This window comes from Chlamydotis macqueenii, chromosome 3 (genome assembly GCF_036417535.1).
Source record: "Chlamydotis macqueenii isolate bChlMac1 chromosome 3, bChlMac1.mat, whole genome shotgun sequence".
NCBI classification, from domain to species: domain Eukaryota; kingdom Metazoa; phylum Chordata; class Aves; order Otidiformes; family Otididae; genus Chlamydotis; species Chlamydotis macqueenii.
In genome coordinates this window covers 114,589,380-114,606,225 of record NC_141558.1, presented here as the reverse complement: position 1 = coordinate 114,606,225, position 16,846 = coordinate 114,589,380, and the positions used below count along the sequence as shown (strand labels likewise).

At 40.6% G+C, this 16,846-nt stretch overlaps 1 protein-coding gene across 9 annotated transcripts in view; it reads left to right on the top strand.

Moving 5' to 3' along the window:
- Positions 1–16,846, top strand: part of EHBP1 (EH domain binding protein 1) — a 230,576-nt gene that overhangs the window by 41,090 nt on the left and 172,640 nt on the right. For all 9 annotated transcript variants that reach the window (XM_086744807.1, XM_086744802.1, XM_086744806.1 and 6 more), the window contains exons 4-5: positions 3,823–3,918; positions 13,340–13,393. In XM_086744807.1, coding sequence (XP_086600933.1) covers positions 3,823–3,918; positions 13,340–13,393 — 150 coding nt within the window. The remainder of the gene's footprint in view (positions 1–3,822; positions 3,919–13,339; positions 13,394–16,846) is intronic.

Below are 16,846 nucleotides of genomic sequence, written 5' to 3'. Positions count from 1 at the left end.
GTTGTGATGTTCACAACATCCTGAATGGTAGATTGCAAACTAGGCTGTCTGCGTTGTTTTAGAGAGAAAACTGGGAAAAGAGCTCAAATCTAGGTAGCCTGAACTGTCCACGCGAGTCTGTAAGCTCCTTTTCACATCCTTCTTAAACAGCTTTCTTCCTCTTAACAGTCGTCGGTTTTGTGCCAGAGCAATGCTGTAGGTTGGACAATGTCACTCATGACCCTGCTCTATTTAAAGGTATTTCAGCAACCCCTCCTCTAGCTCCTGTTTCCGGATTTAAAGGAGCTTTCATGCTACATCTTCTCCTCTCATTTCCCACTGGCAGAAAAAGGGAGGAGTTGAGTTTCTCCTTGAAATGCAACAGAGCGTTTCTGCTTCTCTTTCCAGGCCATGGCTCTCATCCCTTAGATTTAGGAGGGCTGTGGGTGAGGCACCCGCTGCCAGCGGTCTCTTCAGCGAAGCTGCTCCTCTTGCCTTGGCTTCCGAGACAAGGGGAGACGGCTGGTGAAGACTAACAGGAGGTGAGGAGAAAATGGATCTGGAAGGCCCAACCCAGTGGGAAGCTGAGTTAGGAGTGGATTTGGGTGGAAATAAACTGCGCAGACACAGGCGCCTCGCCTTGGCTGAGCCCTGACAGCAGTCCCCTGTCTGGAAGTGGTGCAGAGGTGGTCTGATCCAGCTCACATATCGAAGTCAGGGCTTCTAATTTGGGAGTTAAAAAGGTTTTTTGATATAGGCCAGATGTAACTTCAAGAAACTGCAACACAGAGGCCCCTGACATGAGAAGTATTGTGTTAGGATAACACCCTCCATGTTAATTTAAAATTATCTTTGTTGTTAGTCCTTTCTCTGGGTTTCCCATCCTTTGCTTTCTCCTTTCCTCTTTTCTCCTTCCCTGCAACCGAGACATAGTTTTGATGTTATCTTTTTCTGTCATGCTGTTTGTGTGGTACAGTGTTTATTTTTCAAAGCTGAAGGAGGATTTAATAACATTCAGCTGATCACAGAACAGCTTTGCTTTAAAAGCTCATTAGCCGGGGCTTGTCTCCTGGTTGTTGCTTTTGGTGACATGCCTGTCACAGTGACAGAAAACCATATATATCTGTGTGTGTGTTTATTGTGTCTCTTCAACTCTCCTGGTGGGAGGTAGTGCTGGTAAAGGACTTGAAATAAAGCTTTGCCTGCACCAGTGAATGCTCATTTTGTAGTTTTGTTTCGTAAATGGAACGAAGTGATCCTCAACAGAGCAGGCTGTGAGTGCCCAGACCATGGACATTGCAAGTTTGACGTAATTGTCAGTCTTGGCTAAAACCAGCAGGAAAGCACAGGTTCCAGACACAGAGCCATGAGCTCCTGTAAGTTTTGTGAAAACTGGTATCTGGAAAGAGGATGGAGTGCCCCTATGGAGGAGAAGGTGATTTATCTGACAAGGTGCTACATGAGGACAGGCTGGCTGGCAGGTGAGCGTGTGCCTGGCTGTGGATTGCTGCCTTGTGCCTGCTGAATATCCCCATCAGACAAGCTGAGGATGACGCGAGGGGCTGTGGGTCCCCTGGAAGGGAGATGTAAGCTGGAGCTCGAGTGGCTGTGGCAGGGATCACAACTACTATGGTGTGTTTTGCTGCTCACAAAACATCTTTTTTTTTTTTTTTTTTTAATAAAATGTGGTTTCAGAGTAAAGCTTTGAACAGTGTTGTTTGAGTTATTTAGAAATTCATCCAGGCCTGCTTTAGAATAATGAGATTAGGCTGAAATTAATGGAATTGAAAATAGTAGAAATTGGGATTCTTTTAAGTTGCTTTCTTTTAAAAATTCCTTTTTTCAGATGCCCCAAGTCATGTTATTTAAATTTACTCTGCAAGGGCAAAGCACAGAAACTTACTGAAATTTCTCATCTAATTAAGCATCTTTGGGAGCTGGGGTTTTAAGCAGAACACCAAAGATGGAAAAACTTATGATAAAACCACAGGAGAGCTGGCAGTGTTCAGCAAGAAAATAAAAATAACGGGACGGAAACGAGCGTGCCGTGCGCACGTAGCTGCGGAGACAGGTAGGGCACTCTGGTGGCTGCACAGGCTGGATTCTGCCAGCAGCTTCTCGTTTCTCAGATTCACATCTCTTCCCAAATCCTTGGCCTCATCCTTCCTCTCCTTGTCCCTGCTGCCTTAGCAGTTATCATCACCTGTAGTTAATCTGCAGACCTCTGCTTTGTGAGGATTGAGGGATTAGGGAAAGAGCGAGCGTGCCGGAGGTGCCTGTGAAGCTGCAGGCTGTGGTGAAAGCCCAGCTGAATGCGGGGGGGCTCATGAAGCAGCAGGCGTGTGTGGTGGGGCTGTCAGATACGAACCTGGCATCTGGAGTACACGCTGCTGACAGTACCTAGCGGCAGAGAGTTACTGCCTCTGTTGTTTGAATGGGGCTGGTTCACCATCTTTGTCTTTTCCACTTTGGTATAGCAAAGTCATGTTTAAAATTGCCCAGGTTGCCTTAGGGTACCTGAAAATCTGAGGCACAAGTCCTACTAACCTTACTATAGCACGAATTTGTTCTGAGCGTTGGAATGGGTAGAAAACTGCAATGAGCTATGGTGTAGTATTTAAAAAAAAGAAAAAAAGCCCAGTCAACTGGCTTCAGATAACAGTAAATAGATTGTGCATTCTTTCCTGATAAAACTATCAGCATCCCTCCCTCATTTGTTTTACAGCATCGGCTTTTCAATACTTAAAGGGGGTTTGTAAAAAAGACAGGCAGAAACTTTTTAGCAGGGCCTGTTGTGATAGGACAAAGCGTAATGGTTTTAAAATAGAAGGAGGTAGATTTAGATTAGAGAGAAGGAAGACTTTTTTTACAATGGGTGTGGTGGAACACTGGCACAGGTTGCCCAGAGAGGTGGTGGATGCCCCATCCCTGGAAACATTCAAGGCCAGGCTGGACGGGGCTCTGAGCAACCTGATCTGGTTGGAGATGTCCCTGCTCCTTGCAGGGGGGTTGGACTAGATGACCTTTAAAGGTACCTTCCAACCCAAACCATTCTATGATTCTGTGATTGTAAAATGGATTAAGTTGAGCTCGGAAATAAAGCATACTTATTCCAAAACAGAAATACTCACACATGGTGTTTTTCAGGAGTAGCTGTTAAAATGTAATACAGACCATAGATGAATCCAAATTGATACTCAAAGGTAGACAAGTTCTCAGTTTATTTTACTATTGTACTTTTCATTCTGTTTTCTAGGTGTGGGTACCCCAGCATATTAATTCTTAAGAATTTTGATGTTTTAGTAGCATTTAAGATGTATTATAAATCATGGATTTTTGTTTGTGGGTGGCTTTTTTTTTTTTTCCCTTAAGTGAAACTGTTTTGTTGCTTTTTTTAGGTCTAAATGTGGTTAAGCCTGTGCTATGTGCCCTACTTATATATTCTTTAAATAAATGCATTTCTTCATCTGGATAAAAACAAAATAAAGCTCATCTTGCTAGAGAAGCTCTGACATTACAGCCTTAATTTTTTGCAAAGCTCTAAGTGTCCTGACCTGTGCTACGTACTTAAAAAACATACAATTTAGGATACAATTTAGGACCTTGTGAGGAACAGCTTTACTTCAGTGGAAAAAAAAATAAAAAAGCCTCTAGTGCTCTGAGTTTCCTTACTGTCATTCTTATTGATGTCCTTTGTAGTGTTCAGTAGAGTCCTAGGTTTAAGAACGCAGCCTTTTTGGAGTCAGTGACAAGTTACTTCTACCTACATGCGCTGGGTCCTGTGGCAGCTGAGTCAGCAGTTTTATAAAAGCTTTAAGACGACTCTTTCTTTTCTTCCTTTAGGCTCATAGCTGGCAGCCTGGAATCAAGAACCCGTACCGCGGGGTGGTGGTATGGCCTGTTCCTGAAAATGTTGAAATTACTGTGACGCTCTTTAAGGTATGGTTTTTAAAAAGCATAATCTTTCCTATTTCATAAAAAGCATATGAAAAATTATGTTTGGAAATACCAGATTATAATCACAAAGGCCTAATCTTGCTGGATTTAAGTTGTGAACTGTGCAACCTTGTTACATGCCCAGCTTAAATCCTGGAGAGGAGGATGCTGTGTGCCCTGCCAAAGCTGACTTTTGTAGTTTAGTTAACACACTGAAATATCCCATTGACCTGATTATGGCGAGTCACTGGCATCGAATTTAGTACACGTGTAACCGTGCGCATCGTACATGTGTAAGTGCTTGGCATAGGTTGGTTTTCTTTAGATACTGTAAGGGAGAAGTTGTCAAAACACAGCCATTTCTAGACTTCCTTGCTCAGTTGCAGTGCAGTGACCCTCTTTCTTACATGACTGACTAGGAAACAGAATCCAGCTCTTAATTTCACAGTATTTAGTATGCCACACAAACATCACAGTACTTACGTGATTGCAGTCGTAGGAGTGAGTGTGGAGTACTTGAGTTGTACAGAGAATTTTAAGATTTTACAGGGGATTTTTTTTTTTTTAGGAACTGCATTTGTTCTATTAAAAAAGCATTATTTGTGTGGCTGCAAAGCAGAAGAAATTGATGGTTGTGTGCTTTTTTTAAAGGAGATTGTATGACAAAGTGCTTTCTGCATAAACAATGCAGTTTTGCACCTGCAACAGTGTAGGAGGCTGCCTGGGAGGCTGAAGATTTTTGGGATTTTCATTCCATTAGTTCTTTCTTGTTCTTTCTTCCGGTCTCTCCACCTACATTCTGATTGTTCTTATTTATAATTGCTCCCTTTACAGCTTAGGGCAACAGTAACATACTTTTTTTTCTAATTAGTAATATTTATATTTTTTTGTCTTGAGGACTTCCTTGAATAACTGCTGAGAAGTGGCTTCTGATTAGCCTTAGCATGTGAATTTATTACTTGGTTCATTAAGCCTAAAAAGAGGGATTCTCTCCTTTTCTCTCCTCCCCCCCGTCTTTGGGATCACCAATGAACAGAAACTTCCCAGGTTGCCAGTGATGCTAACTGTCGTAAATTTGTCTCTCTTAGCAGACACATAGCCTTCAACTGAAGTTCGAAAGTTCACTAGCAAAAATTGTTTGCCTTTGCATGCTTCAAGGGCCTCTACTTGGATTAAGAAGTTTAACACCGTTATGTGACCACCCTGTGTGTCTGTGTAATCTGAAATATGGTTATGTAACAGAGTAAATGTTACTTAGTATTTTTAACACTTAAACTAATCAGAAACCACATACAGTTTTTGGTTGTGTACGCAATAACATTGCATGAAGAATGAGAAACTAAGTTTCTTTTGGGTGCAGCTCTGCAGTGCTGTGGCTTTGGAGTAAAAGTGTCTCCCAGCCTTCTCCTGCATCCCACACTGCCTTTTTATTCCTACCTGCACCTCTTCAGCGCTGTATTTTATAGTACAGCACAACAAACTTGTAGTTGTGCTGCTGGAAGTGAGGGCTAAGACCAGATAGTGAGGGGAGAGAAGGGCCTCTGGAGCCGGTGATAGGTATTACTACACCCTTAATTTTACCCGGCACTGTGACTCTGCAGGCAGATCTGTTCACTGGAGCCACTCCTCCTCTTCCCAAAAATGAGCCTGCCTGACATAAGGGTTGTTCTGGGAGGAGAGGAGGGAGCGTGAATAACACCAGAGGCTGTGCCTTCTGGAAACGGTACACACTGATCTCTGGGGGAACGAGTGCAGGCTTTTATGATCAAAATATTGGGATCACGCAAAAAGCATCATGTTATCAAGCAGCTTTTATGTAAATCTGTTCTAATTGATCCTCTGGCTCCTCCAGCAAGAGTGCCTGTAGGTGGCCAAAACCACCTTTTCCTCTATGAGGATGTGCAGGCATGGTACAGAGCAGCAGGTTTCGAGCAAGCTGGGTAGCGCACCGCGAGTGCAGTGTCTGCGTGAGACCAGCAGCCTGCCTGGATGAACGAGCTGTGAGTGACGCGTGATTGCGGGCAGAGTTTGGTGTTAGTGCAGTTTGTGCTCTGCCCAGTCCTCTGATGGCTCTGTTGGCTCCACACTCCAGCAGCACTTCAGCTGTGGTGTGAGATACGTCCTAACACCCAGAGAGCTGGTGTTTCTGTAGCTGGTACATTCTGGGCAAGGATGGTCAAAAAGAGCTAGCTATTTTTTGCACAACCGACGCATTGGCTGGTCCGTGCTAGAGTAGTAGGAAGAGAAGTGTGTAATAGCACACTGCAGCTGCCTTTTTGGGAGCTGACTTACAAGTCAGGTATTTATATCGTTCCTTCCTCTGGAAGGAGGGAGACAAAAATAATGAAAGGATGAAAGCTCAGAAAAAGAGGTGACTCATCTTGTAGTTCTGTTAAAGTCCCTTTAGGAGCCGCTCCCCTGTGAAGGAGAGTGACTGCTGAACATTTGCAGCTTTGCAGTAAGCACATTTAGCATGGCTGTGTTGTTTAACAAACAGTGGTTGTCCTCCTTCATTACAACCTGAGAAACTAAGGGAAGCTGCTGGCTCCACGTCCACACTGGCAGAGCCCCACTGATGGGAGCGGGTTGCTCCGACAAAGCTTTGTAGCAATCACAGATAACAAATTAGTGCAGCAGTGCTGTTTGAAATAGAAGTGCAGAGAAGGGAAAGAGCGGACTCCAGAACAGACAGCTACGTGTTTTGGGAAACGATTCACACAGTAGTGGCTGTGCATTTGTAAGTGGCTGTTGAAATGTGTTGCTGGTAGGATTAGGAGATAAGCCGAGGTTTCAAGTGCTGATGAAAATGTTAAGAATATCCTCTCCAGTAGTCACCCGTGGACACTTGAGAGCTGGCTAGCAAAGTGCCTGTGGTCAGTCAGCAGACAAGACATTTTGCATTATCTGCACGTCCCTATTTTGGGTGTTAGCTTGTTTTCAGCAATATATTTATAATTTGTAGGCAAGCAGAGCTAAGTATTGAAGAGACTATAACCTTCATTTAGACTATAACCTTTTCATTTAGAAAACTTTAATTTCAAATAAATAAACCTTTCAAATAAAAAAAAACCCTTCTGTTTCATTTCACTTAATTCTGGGCTGCTGGTAAAATTTCATAATGCTCTGGAGTGATGTCAGGAAGAGCATCAAATGGGATATATTGATTCAGCTTCCATTGCCTAGCTCTAGCTCCTGCCCATCCAGCTGGCTGAAGTGCTGATTACATGAAAAGTTCCATCTGTTCTGAAAGTTTCACTTCTTCCTTTGCCGTGCTCTGCAGTCATGTTTGGTTATGTCTTGGGTTTTTCAATCAAAAGGGGGAGAAGGAAACATTATGAAACAATAAACCTATTGTGCATTTTAAGTCCGTGATTTGTAGGGCTTTCACGGAAAGATCCACAAAAGCTAGCTGAATTCCCATTTTTTTGTTGTTTCCATGGTTGCACTCCAGAACTTCATTTTTTTATAGTCCCTGCATTAAGCAGGGTTTAACCATCATATATGAAAGCTTCTATACTTTCCTGTGATTTTATGTACAAAGACATACCTATATTAACTGAGAGAGATTTTAAATGAGAAATTTAAAGGCCCAGTGCTTTTAGCAAAGCTCAGTGAACATCAGTTGTACTACGAGTATTTAAATTGCAATGCCGTTATTTTCTAGCTTAAAAGGAAACTGAACTTCCCATGCAGAAATGTTTGGTTTTTTTGCAGTAAGCCTGGACTTTGCTTCCTTGGGTTACAGCAACTACCTGTTTTGTCAGTAGTACACATGGTTTATCACACCAGTGTATTATTGCAACAACAGGGAAGATTACCAGCTCTTCATTCCAAAGTTTGAAAAAGACATTTTTAAAGGCATAGCTTTCTAAGCACACCAAACATTATTTAAGAGTAAAATAAGAATAAAATAGATGACAAAATGAGACTTGTATTGTTGCAAGGATTCCCGTCCCCCCATATCTCTCAGAATAGATCCCATATCATCTTTCTTGAAAGCCTGAGTCAATCATGTGGTTTGATTACTATGCAGTAGCTGGCCATGCACTGGCACGAACACTGCAGCAGAGCCAATGCATTTTCTCAAGGAAGGAAAGGAGAAAACAAAACAAAACAAACCCTTTCGATAAAGCAAAGAACAAATCCAGGTTCAGAACATACTTGTTTCAGTTTAGGAGAGACCACTGGCTTGACTGGACACTATGGAGAATATCCCATAGGAGGGAAAACCAGCCCTGTAGACAAGATGATGTGTGTCAGATATAAAAGTCGTAAGCTCAGGGAACTGAACACATTTACACACTAAAAAGATTAAATATCCAGGGTTAGTGTGGGGACTAATGATAAAAAAAAGATTTATTTATTTATTTTTAAATTGAATCCATGTTGCCTTTCTAGCCCAGAGGCTTTACAGGAAAGCGTGAGCTGTCACGAGCTTGGTGTGGTGATGTACAGGGACAGTTCTGCCGGGCTGCTAAGAGCTCCCTGCTTTCTGGAAGCTCAACAAAAGCTGACCAGAGTTGTATGTGATTTTTCTAGACTAATCAGACCTCTGTAAGCAGCATTGAAAGAGACAAGAATTGGGTCAAATTTTGAGTCTTCTGCAGCTTCAAACAGCCAAGTAGAAAAGGCAAGGACAGCTGCTGGAGTACCCTGAGCATCTGCTATAGGTCATTGGTCGAGGAAGATCACAAACCCTGTCATCATTTGATCTGATTCAATATGACAGCCCTTAAGTAGTTATTCCCCAAGAAGAAAGACCGAAGATTAAGGCTGGTATGAAGTGATCTAATTGAAAGGCAAGCTACAAAAGCTGGGAGAGCTTAGGAAGGGAGGCACGGGGAAGGAAGGGACTAACAGTCTGAAGATCTTCCCCACCCGCTCTGGCTGCCAATGTGGAGAAGGAGCAGTGCCTTGTTTGCTAATGTGTCTTTCATTCCTATTACAAAAGATACAGAATTAACTCTGACAAAAATCTAAACTAGTGGAGAAGGGTTTACTGTTCTTCAGTCTTCTGAAACCGCTTTATACACTAGGGAAAGGATCTAGTCCTTGACAAAGCTCCTTGCGGAATAGGTTGATGATGGACTGATCCACAGAACAGAAAAATGTGACAGATGCATCCCTTGTTGCTCTTCCGTTGCCCAGGCCCAGAAGAGTGCCCTGTTTGCGGGTGGTTGGCACATGGATGGGCAGAATGGGGTCACAGAAAGAAGCTGATGGGTGAGATTGCGGACAAAAGTTTGTAGGACTGAGCGTGTTGAGGACTGGCATATCTCTAGAAAAGTAGTTCTCCAGTTACTGGGAAAATGTGAGATGGGCTAGGTTTTCACTGGTGGACCAAAGCGTTCTACTGATCTTGAGAGCTGGAGAAATGATTTTCTGAGAGCCTCACTGTAGCAGAACCATTAGATAACGTCCTGTTCTTTGCACAGTTCCCTACTACCAGCTTCTCACCCGTGCATTACTTTTGAGCACTAAAGTTGTCTTAGCAGGAAAAAAAAAAAAAGAAAAGAAAAATGGTAGGGGGGGAAAAAAGAAGGCTCAAAAACTTAGTTGAAGATACTGAAAAGGAATGTCATACTGAGAGGTGAGTGCATATGGAAGGAGAAACAGGAAAACAGGGCCTGTCTCTTAATATTAAGAATTATGATTCTATTTTACACAATAAAATGAGGAGGAGCAATAAGCTGTTCAATCCATTTGCCCAGATGCTCAGAATTTTCAAATCAAGGTAAAACTATAATGAGCGTTGGATAGAGTTTAGTTCTGTGTCTGTGGTATGTTGGTAAAGAAAATGAGTATTTAAAAAAAAAATGGCTCTTGCCAACTCCCTTTGTGTTACAGCAAGGTATGAGGCAGTTTCAGGCTGAGAAAAACACTGGAGACAGTTTGTTCCTTGAGCTTTTTAGGTAATTTTCGTTATCATTTGTCTTCAGGAAGGAGGATGGGAATGAGGTCTGTTTATAACTCTTGTCTTTGTGTTTCCAGCTGTGCATTTTCAGTGGTTCCTTTTATTTGCCTGCAGGTGAGGTGAGGTTTTGTGTGCTGTGCTGTCAGGGAGGGCTTTCATACAGTGACAATTTCAAAGGCTGCTATAACTGTTATTCCTAGGACTGTTGTTCTTTGCAATGGCACTTTTTTTTCCTAAAGAGGAATCAGCGGCGTAGTCCTCAAATAATAGTTTGCTAAATTCATTGTGTGAGTTTCATGTGGGAAATAAATGGAGAAGATGAGTTAGCCAGTGAGGGAAGTATGTGTTGTGTTGGTTTTTTTTTTTTTAACTGGTATTTAACCTCTTCAAATCCAAAATAAGATGACAGATTAGCCAGATTTATAGAAACATTGCTTTTTATGGAGACCACACATGGAAATGTTAGCCCAAAGGGTGAAATTGTGCTTGCAATAGAAACTGTGTTGTAGCTATAACACAAGCATCTGTTAATGCTGACCATGTAATGAAGTTGTAAGTTAGCTAGAAGTAGGACTATGCATGCTGCTCCCTGGGCTTCTAGTAATATCATTTTAGTGAGAAGAGTGAAGCCACATACCTGTCCGTTGGAATGAAATGCTGAGGCTTCTGTGTATAACCTTGTTCAAGGTTTTCCATTTCTAGTGGCATTTTAAGACTAAGAAGGAATGTAACTTTAAAAAATACATATATATGGATTTGCCTTTAAATCAGAAATATCTTACACATATGCAAGTGTCTGTATCTTAGCATATTTCGTCCTTTCCAAACTTTTGGTAAGGCTGTTCATTAGACAGGTCCTTCAAGCTTTTCATTTTTATTTTTGATTCTGGGTAGCTGGTGGGGAGGTTGAGGGAAATACACTTGCATTTATTTTTCAAAACCGTTCACAACTTGCTTTAAAGTGTATACTATAAGGTTGACTACTAAGAAGTCATTTCATTATAGGGTATTATTTCGCTCTATCAGAAATACTCAACAGAGCACCCGATTCTGTAGCCTTCAGAGGTGTGAATCAGCTTTATTGCCAGTGATGGAAAAGCTTTACGTTTCTTTATAGATTATTACCTTGCATGGACAAAATAACAATTATTTTGTTTGCTATGTGAGATAAAATACTGGGCCCTGACTTTGCAGGCAGTTTTAGGTAAACCTGCAAGCTTGCATTAATAGCTTTTGGGGGAGTTATGAAAAAAAAAAATGAGCAGGATGAAATATTTAAGAGTTTAGTCACTTATTGTGGAGTAGCTTATTAAAACATAAAATGATTAATGATCCCATTAAATCTCATTATGTCATTTTGTACTGTATCAAATGAAGCAATTAAACAAAAAGGTAATTGCCCTAGGTTAACTCTTGAAAATGGTAAGTATTTAATAGCTCGGTTACAGAAAATGATATCTTTAGAATTTATGTAGGATACAGCAAGCCAGCAGGTATCGTGCACTTTATTTACATAATGTAGAATTCCACAAACTTGATTAATGTGATGGATATATAATTAAATAACGTGATATTTTACAAGTACATTAATTGGAACATGGAGATACTTCAGTATAATTTTTTATGTATCTGCTTGCCCTTCTATCCTTATGAGTAACAGTACAGTATGTTTTTTACACTCGTTTGCAGTATTGAAATTATTCTAATTTTATAAAAAATTCTGAAAATATTTATTCATCTATCAAAATAAATAATCAGTTTTGACATATATTTTTTTCGTTGAAACAACATCCCATTCTCGGAGTAATGTGTTTTAAAATGCGTGTTGCATATGACACCTGTGGCCGTAGCTGTTAAATATATAGCGAATGATGGTGCCATTGATGTGTTGTTGAATTTCCTTCGTGAGCATGTGGATGCCCAGCAGGACTCCTGCAAGGAGAGGCAGTGTTTTATGGGGATTCTGCAGAGCAGTAAACCTGCTTTGCTGGACTTTCTAGGAAAGACTGCACTGGAGGAGATAGGACAATGTCCTCTTAGAAATGTTATTGTTGTTCATTCAAAGAGGAGGTTTATTTAAGGGCACACTTTCCAAGTTTTTTGGGTGCTGGCAAAAGAACAAAGTAATTATTTTCTCTGATTTATGCTATAAGCTCATTACTCACAAAATCTTTTATTTTGTGTATTTGATGGGAACTAGTTAAAAGAATCATTTGTAATACTGTGATGCAGTATCTCTGCTCACTGTGTGTCCGATTTCAAGGCAAAACTAAGTGAAACAAGGATGGATAAAGCAAAGACTAAGATAGGATGAGTTTAAAGGATTGAATGTGAGTCTTGTAGCATTCTGGAAAGGAAGGAAAGGTGGTACTAATGGAGATTAACAAAATGGATCAAGACATTTTGCTTTTACTGTGTTTATTTGCTGCAGCAAGATGGAATTGGTGCAGTGCTTGGTGTAGTATCGTAAGCAGGCTCCAGATAATAGCAAGAAAACTGCAGGTGCTGAGGGATCTCGTATGTGATGAAGGCAAATGCTGATTATGGGGAAGTGACATTTGTCTACAGCATGCAAGTGTCAGAGGCAAAGGAGTAATTGAGTGGTTTCCTATAACTAGAAGTAACAGGATAAAATTGTTGCCCAGCAAAATGTGGCTTCATGTCCAAAGAAACCCTAAAGCTGCATTCTCTTAATGTGAGAAGCTGTTTTGGAAGAGTTTTGTTACAGTTGTTCAGAACTAGGATTGGATGATAAATTAATGATTTTTTTAAGGTTTGTTTTTTTTTTTTAAAGTAGGATCCTTGATAGATGTATAAAGGGGGTAACTCAATGTCTGCACCTTTTATCCACCACACCACCAGACTGAAAGCTCATTAAATTGGAAACAAATGCCAAAGACATGAACCTCGTTGTTATTCATCTTCCTGTTGGTGAAAATGTTTTCTGATCCTCTCGTGTGATGCAATAGAAATGTTCAGAATTAAGGACAGGGATATAAGAAATTTGCAGCGACAAGAGGTACTGTGCAGAAGCCTTGACTTGGAATCCCCGCTCACGCTGGTGGGGTCTGGGCACGAGGAGGCTGGGTGATGGTGGCGGTAGGTGTAGGCCTTCTCGTGCCAGGTGCGAGTAGTGGCTTCCTACACTGTTCTCTGCAAGGTCTAGGTTTGTTGTGTGTATTTGGGGAGTGGAACTTAAGAATTAAGGAGAGATTTGTCTTTTTTTTTTTTTTTCTCTGGATAAAAGGAAATAGAATTACAGGCCTTTATCAGAATCAACGTCATATTTGTATCTGTGGGAGTCTGTTAAATCCTCGCTGGCAGTTTTACCCTAGCTTGCTCATCGTCTTATTGACATCTATTGAAGCCTACATCCCAGATAAAATATTTCCCTCTGTTATCTTCAGTGGGTAAAAATATTTTTATGAGTATATGAAAATCTTGGCTGAGTTACAATTTCTTGCACCCTGGATTATTTTTAGACTTAAGTTCTCTGGTTTGTTTTTCCAGGATCCCCACGCTGAAGAGTTTGAAGACAAAGAATGGACGTTTGTCATAGAGAATGTAAGCTGGAATGTTGTTATGTTTGGGTTTTTTTAATATGTGTAAGACTTAATCATTTAGAAGATTAAAGGGTGTCCAAATGCTAAAAAAGGCTTGAGTAAAATTTGAGCTGCTGGACCATAGTAAAGCCTTGCTCTGGAGTAATAAAGGCTTATTACAATACCTATTGTTATGTTACAATTAAAATACAGGAGAGGGGAGTACTGTACTATTCTACTTAAGTTCCTTCCCTATAAGCATCAGTGTTCCTTGCATTATTTTGCTATGAGCAATGGAGTAAACAAGTTAGAGCTGGGTTATGACTCATTGTTTCATGAGTTACGACACATTATTTTTCTATGAGCAGGGGACTGAACAAGTCAGAGCTGGGTTATGACATCTGTACATCCCGAATGGCAGCGCAGCCTTGACGCTTTTGAGTGCCGCTCCTTAGCAAAGAGCACAGTTCCATCACCTACGTTTTATAGGTGAGGAAACTGAGGCAAGGTGGAGAGGTGGGACCAGCCATGGTCACCTAAGCGAAGAGCGAGAGTGTCATGACATGTCCCCTGCTCTCTGAAGTCCCAGCCTCACTCTCTCTGTGTGGGAGAGCCATCTTGTATAGCCAGTGAAAAACCCAAAGGTGGCTCCTGTGAATCTCTCTGAGTCAGGAGCTCCCAGAACTTTACGGAGAGCCGAGCTCCTGAGGGCTGTACAAACAACATGCTTTGCCAAACAGCAGGGCTTAACATTGCACAGAGCAAGTGCTTAATTAAGTACTTTTTTCCTTTCCCTTCTCTGCCTTGGCCTGCAGCTTCTACTGTGGGGCTGCTTGGGCTGGAAAATGGAGGAGCTGCTTTACCTGGAGTTCCCTTGAAGAGGAAACGTGTTTTTTAAATACATTTAAAAGGACTGTGGTGTATCTCATTAATATAGTTTCATTATGGACTGTTTCTCAGTAACATGATTTAATTTTTTATTGAAGTTGTTTGTAAACAAAAAAAAAATTGCTCTTCTACTGAGTCGTGGTAGTACCACACAGCACTGAAATATGGGGAAGTAATGCAATTTGCATGTTTTTTGCCTAAAAATGCTGCTTTTTCTTTCTTGTTGATATCAGAAGTGATTTGGATGTTCAAAGCTAAGGTTTATTCTCATTGCCAGTGACCGAACATTTAAAAGGGCTGAAAGCAAAGTGCTTAATTTATACTTTTGTTTTTAAATGTCAAGTTTCTATTTTTGTTTATGAGACTTATGAACACAAAACACACTTTAGTTACTGTTTCCTGGAGTTTCCTTTTCTTTCTCACTTAGTTTATTTTAATCAGGGAAGTCTCCATCACCAATTGTCACTGTACAAGTTACTCTGGATAAAAACAATGTCTGTATTTCTCAGCCAACCCCTCTGGGTGTAGTTGGGTTTCCTGTGACACTGCAGCAGACTTTTTTCAGAAGTTTATAGTTGGCATGTAGACTTCATGTCCTGCTTTATAACACTTCGATTTTTTTTTCACATCCTCATGTGATATATGGAGGTGGCAGTAGTACTGTATGCTGTTCTGTCTCGCTGCCTCGAATCTTCCCTGAGCTGCAGTAACGCTTGCAGGGGGAGAGGTTGCTTTGGTTGCTGTGCCCCAAAGCATGCATGCCCCAAAGCATGCATGCACAGGCATGCAGCCTGTGCTAACACTGGTGGAAATGGTTCCAGTATGTATCAGTGATGGAGCAGTCTTTTGTTAGGTGCAGACTTATTCTTTGCAACCTTAGTTACGCCATTAGTTCATCTCACGAGAACAAATAGTCACTGGTAGGTAGATATTTGTCCGTCAATTAGAGAATATATAAATTTTATCCTCAGAATAATAAATTTGATAAATAGTTTTACTGCACAAATTATTGAGAGCTAAATCAACTATAAAACTGGTTGGTTTAAATTGCCTTTTTTTTTTGGTTTTTTTTTGTTTTTTTTTTTTTTAAGAAAACACTACAGAAAGCTGTAGATACTGCCAATAAAAAAAAGAGTGGTCAGCAAATATACTTGAAAATATGGAGAAACTCTTTTCCAAGAGTAACAGCTCCACTTAGTGGTGGATGAAAATATGTTCATCTGTTTGAGAGAGTCACAAGTGATCCCATGGCTGGCTGACACTTCAGAGCACAAACCACTTGCTTGTTCAAAGTCTGGGAGCTCAGGAGACAGGAGTTTGATGTCCTCCCTCCCTAAGTTGTCGACATTTTGAGGTTTAACATACGATTTTCCTGGGTTTAAAGGAATGTATTTGTCAGTGAACCTGAGAAGGATAGGTCACAAGTGCAGGGACATTTACAGGCCTTTGCAGGGTTTTCCTTTTTGTCCAGGTGTGTTCTCTGCCCTCAGAGACTGCAGAATTTCTCTTCCTTTTTGGTTAGCAACACTCAGAACGCAAAATACTGAAGCCTGCAAAGTTTATGGGTGTTATTTCATTATGAAGCAATCTGAATTGTGCTGAAAATGTCTCTTTTGAGCTTGTTAAAATTATTATTAAAAATCAGTCTTGGCTGAGGAAGGACTAGCTCACAGAGGTACTCAGATGAGGTCTGAGGCCTCTGCTGGCAGGCATTGCCAAATTCAAGACATTCTATTCTGGACTTTCAGGTGAAATTTCAAGTAAGAGTGAGGTGATTTGTGCAAGATGACCATGCTGTGAATGAAAATGAAGCAAGATATTTGTTTCCTGGGGGTACTCTTGTTGTTGTTTTTGATTTGAGGTTTTTTTTGTGTGTGTGTTTTTGTATTTGTTGTTTTTTAATCCTGCAAATACATGTACTTTGTGGTACATCAGATTGTAGGAATTTTTTTCTAACTATTTTTAACATCTTAGCCGCTCTGCATTTTTGTTCTAGTAACTGAACCTTCGTAATCTACTGTGAGTGTGATACACAAATAATTTGATCAGAGTATGGTTTCTTAATAGTTAAATGTCGGTATTAATTTTCCCTCAGCCTTTTCTACGTCTTTATCTCCTTCACAGATGTGTTCTTTGTATATTTACTGCTAACTTTCTTATCTCTAATTTCATCTTTGTTTAACCAGACTCTGTGTATTTGGTTATCTGTTTTTATTTCATGAAGCAGTTCTTTGAATTGTCTTGTTTTTGTTGCTCTTCTGAATAATCATATCAGATCTTCACATTTGCTGTTGCAAGTTGGAGAGCAAGAAATTCACAGTTAAGAATAAGACTTACCCATCTGTGGAGAGGTAATATGCTTTCAGACCCTTATGGAATGGCATTAGTTTGTCTTGCCTATTGAGTTTAGAGAACAAGGACTAGTCACCTTCCATTAAAATATACAAGCCGCTTCTTCTAGTGAGTTATTTTTCTCTCATATTACTCCTAAGGGCAATTTGATCATGCTTGGTTCCTTTCACTGTCTGAGCTCCAAATTCCAGTGTTATTTTTTTAAGCTTTCAATTCTAATTTCTCTTATGAATTG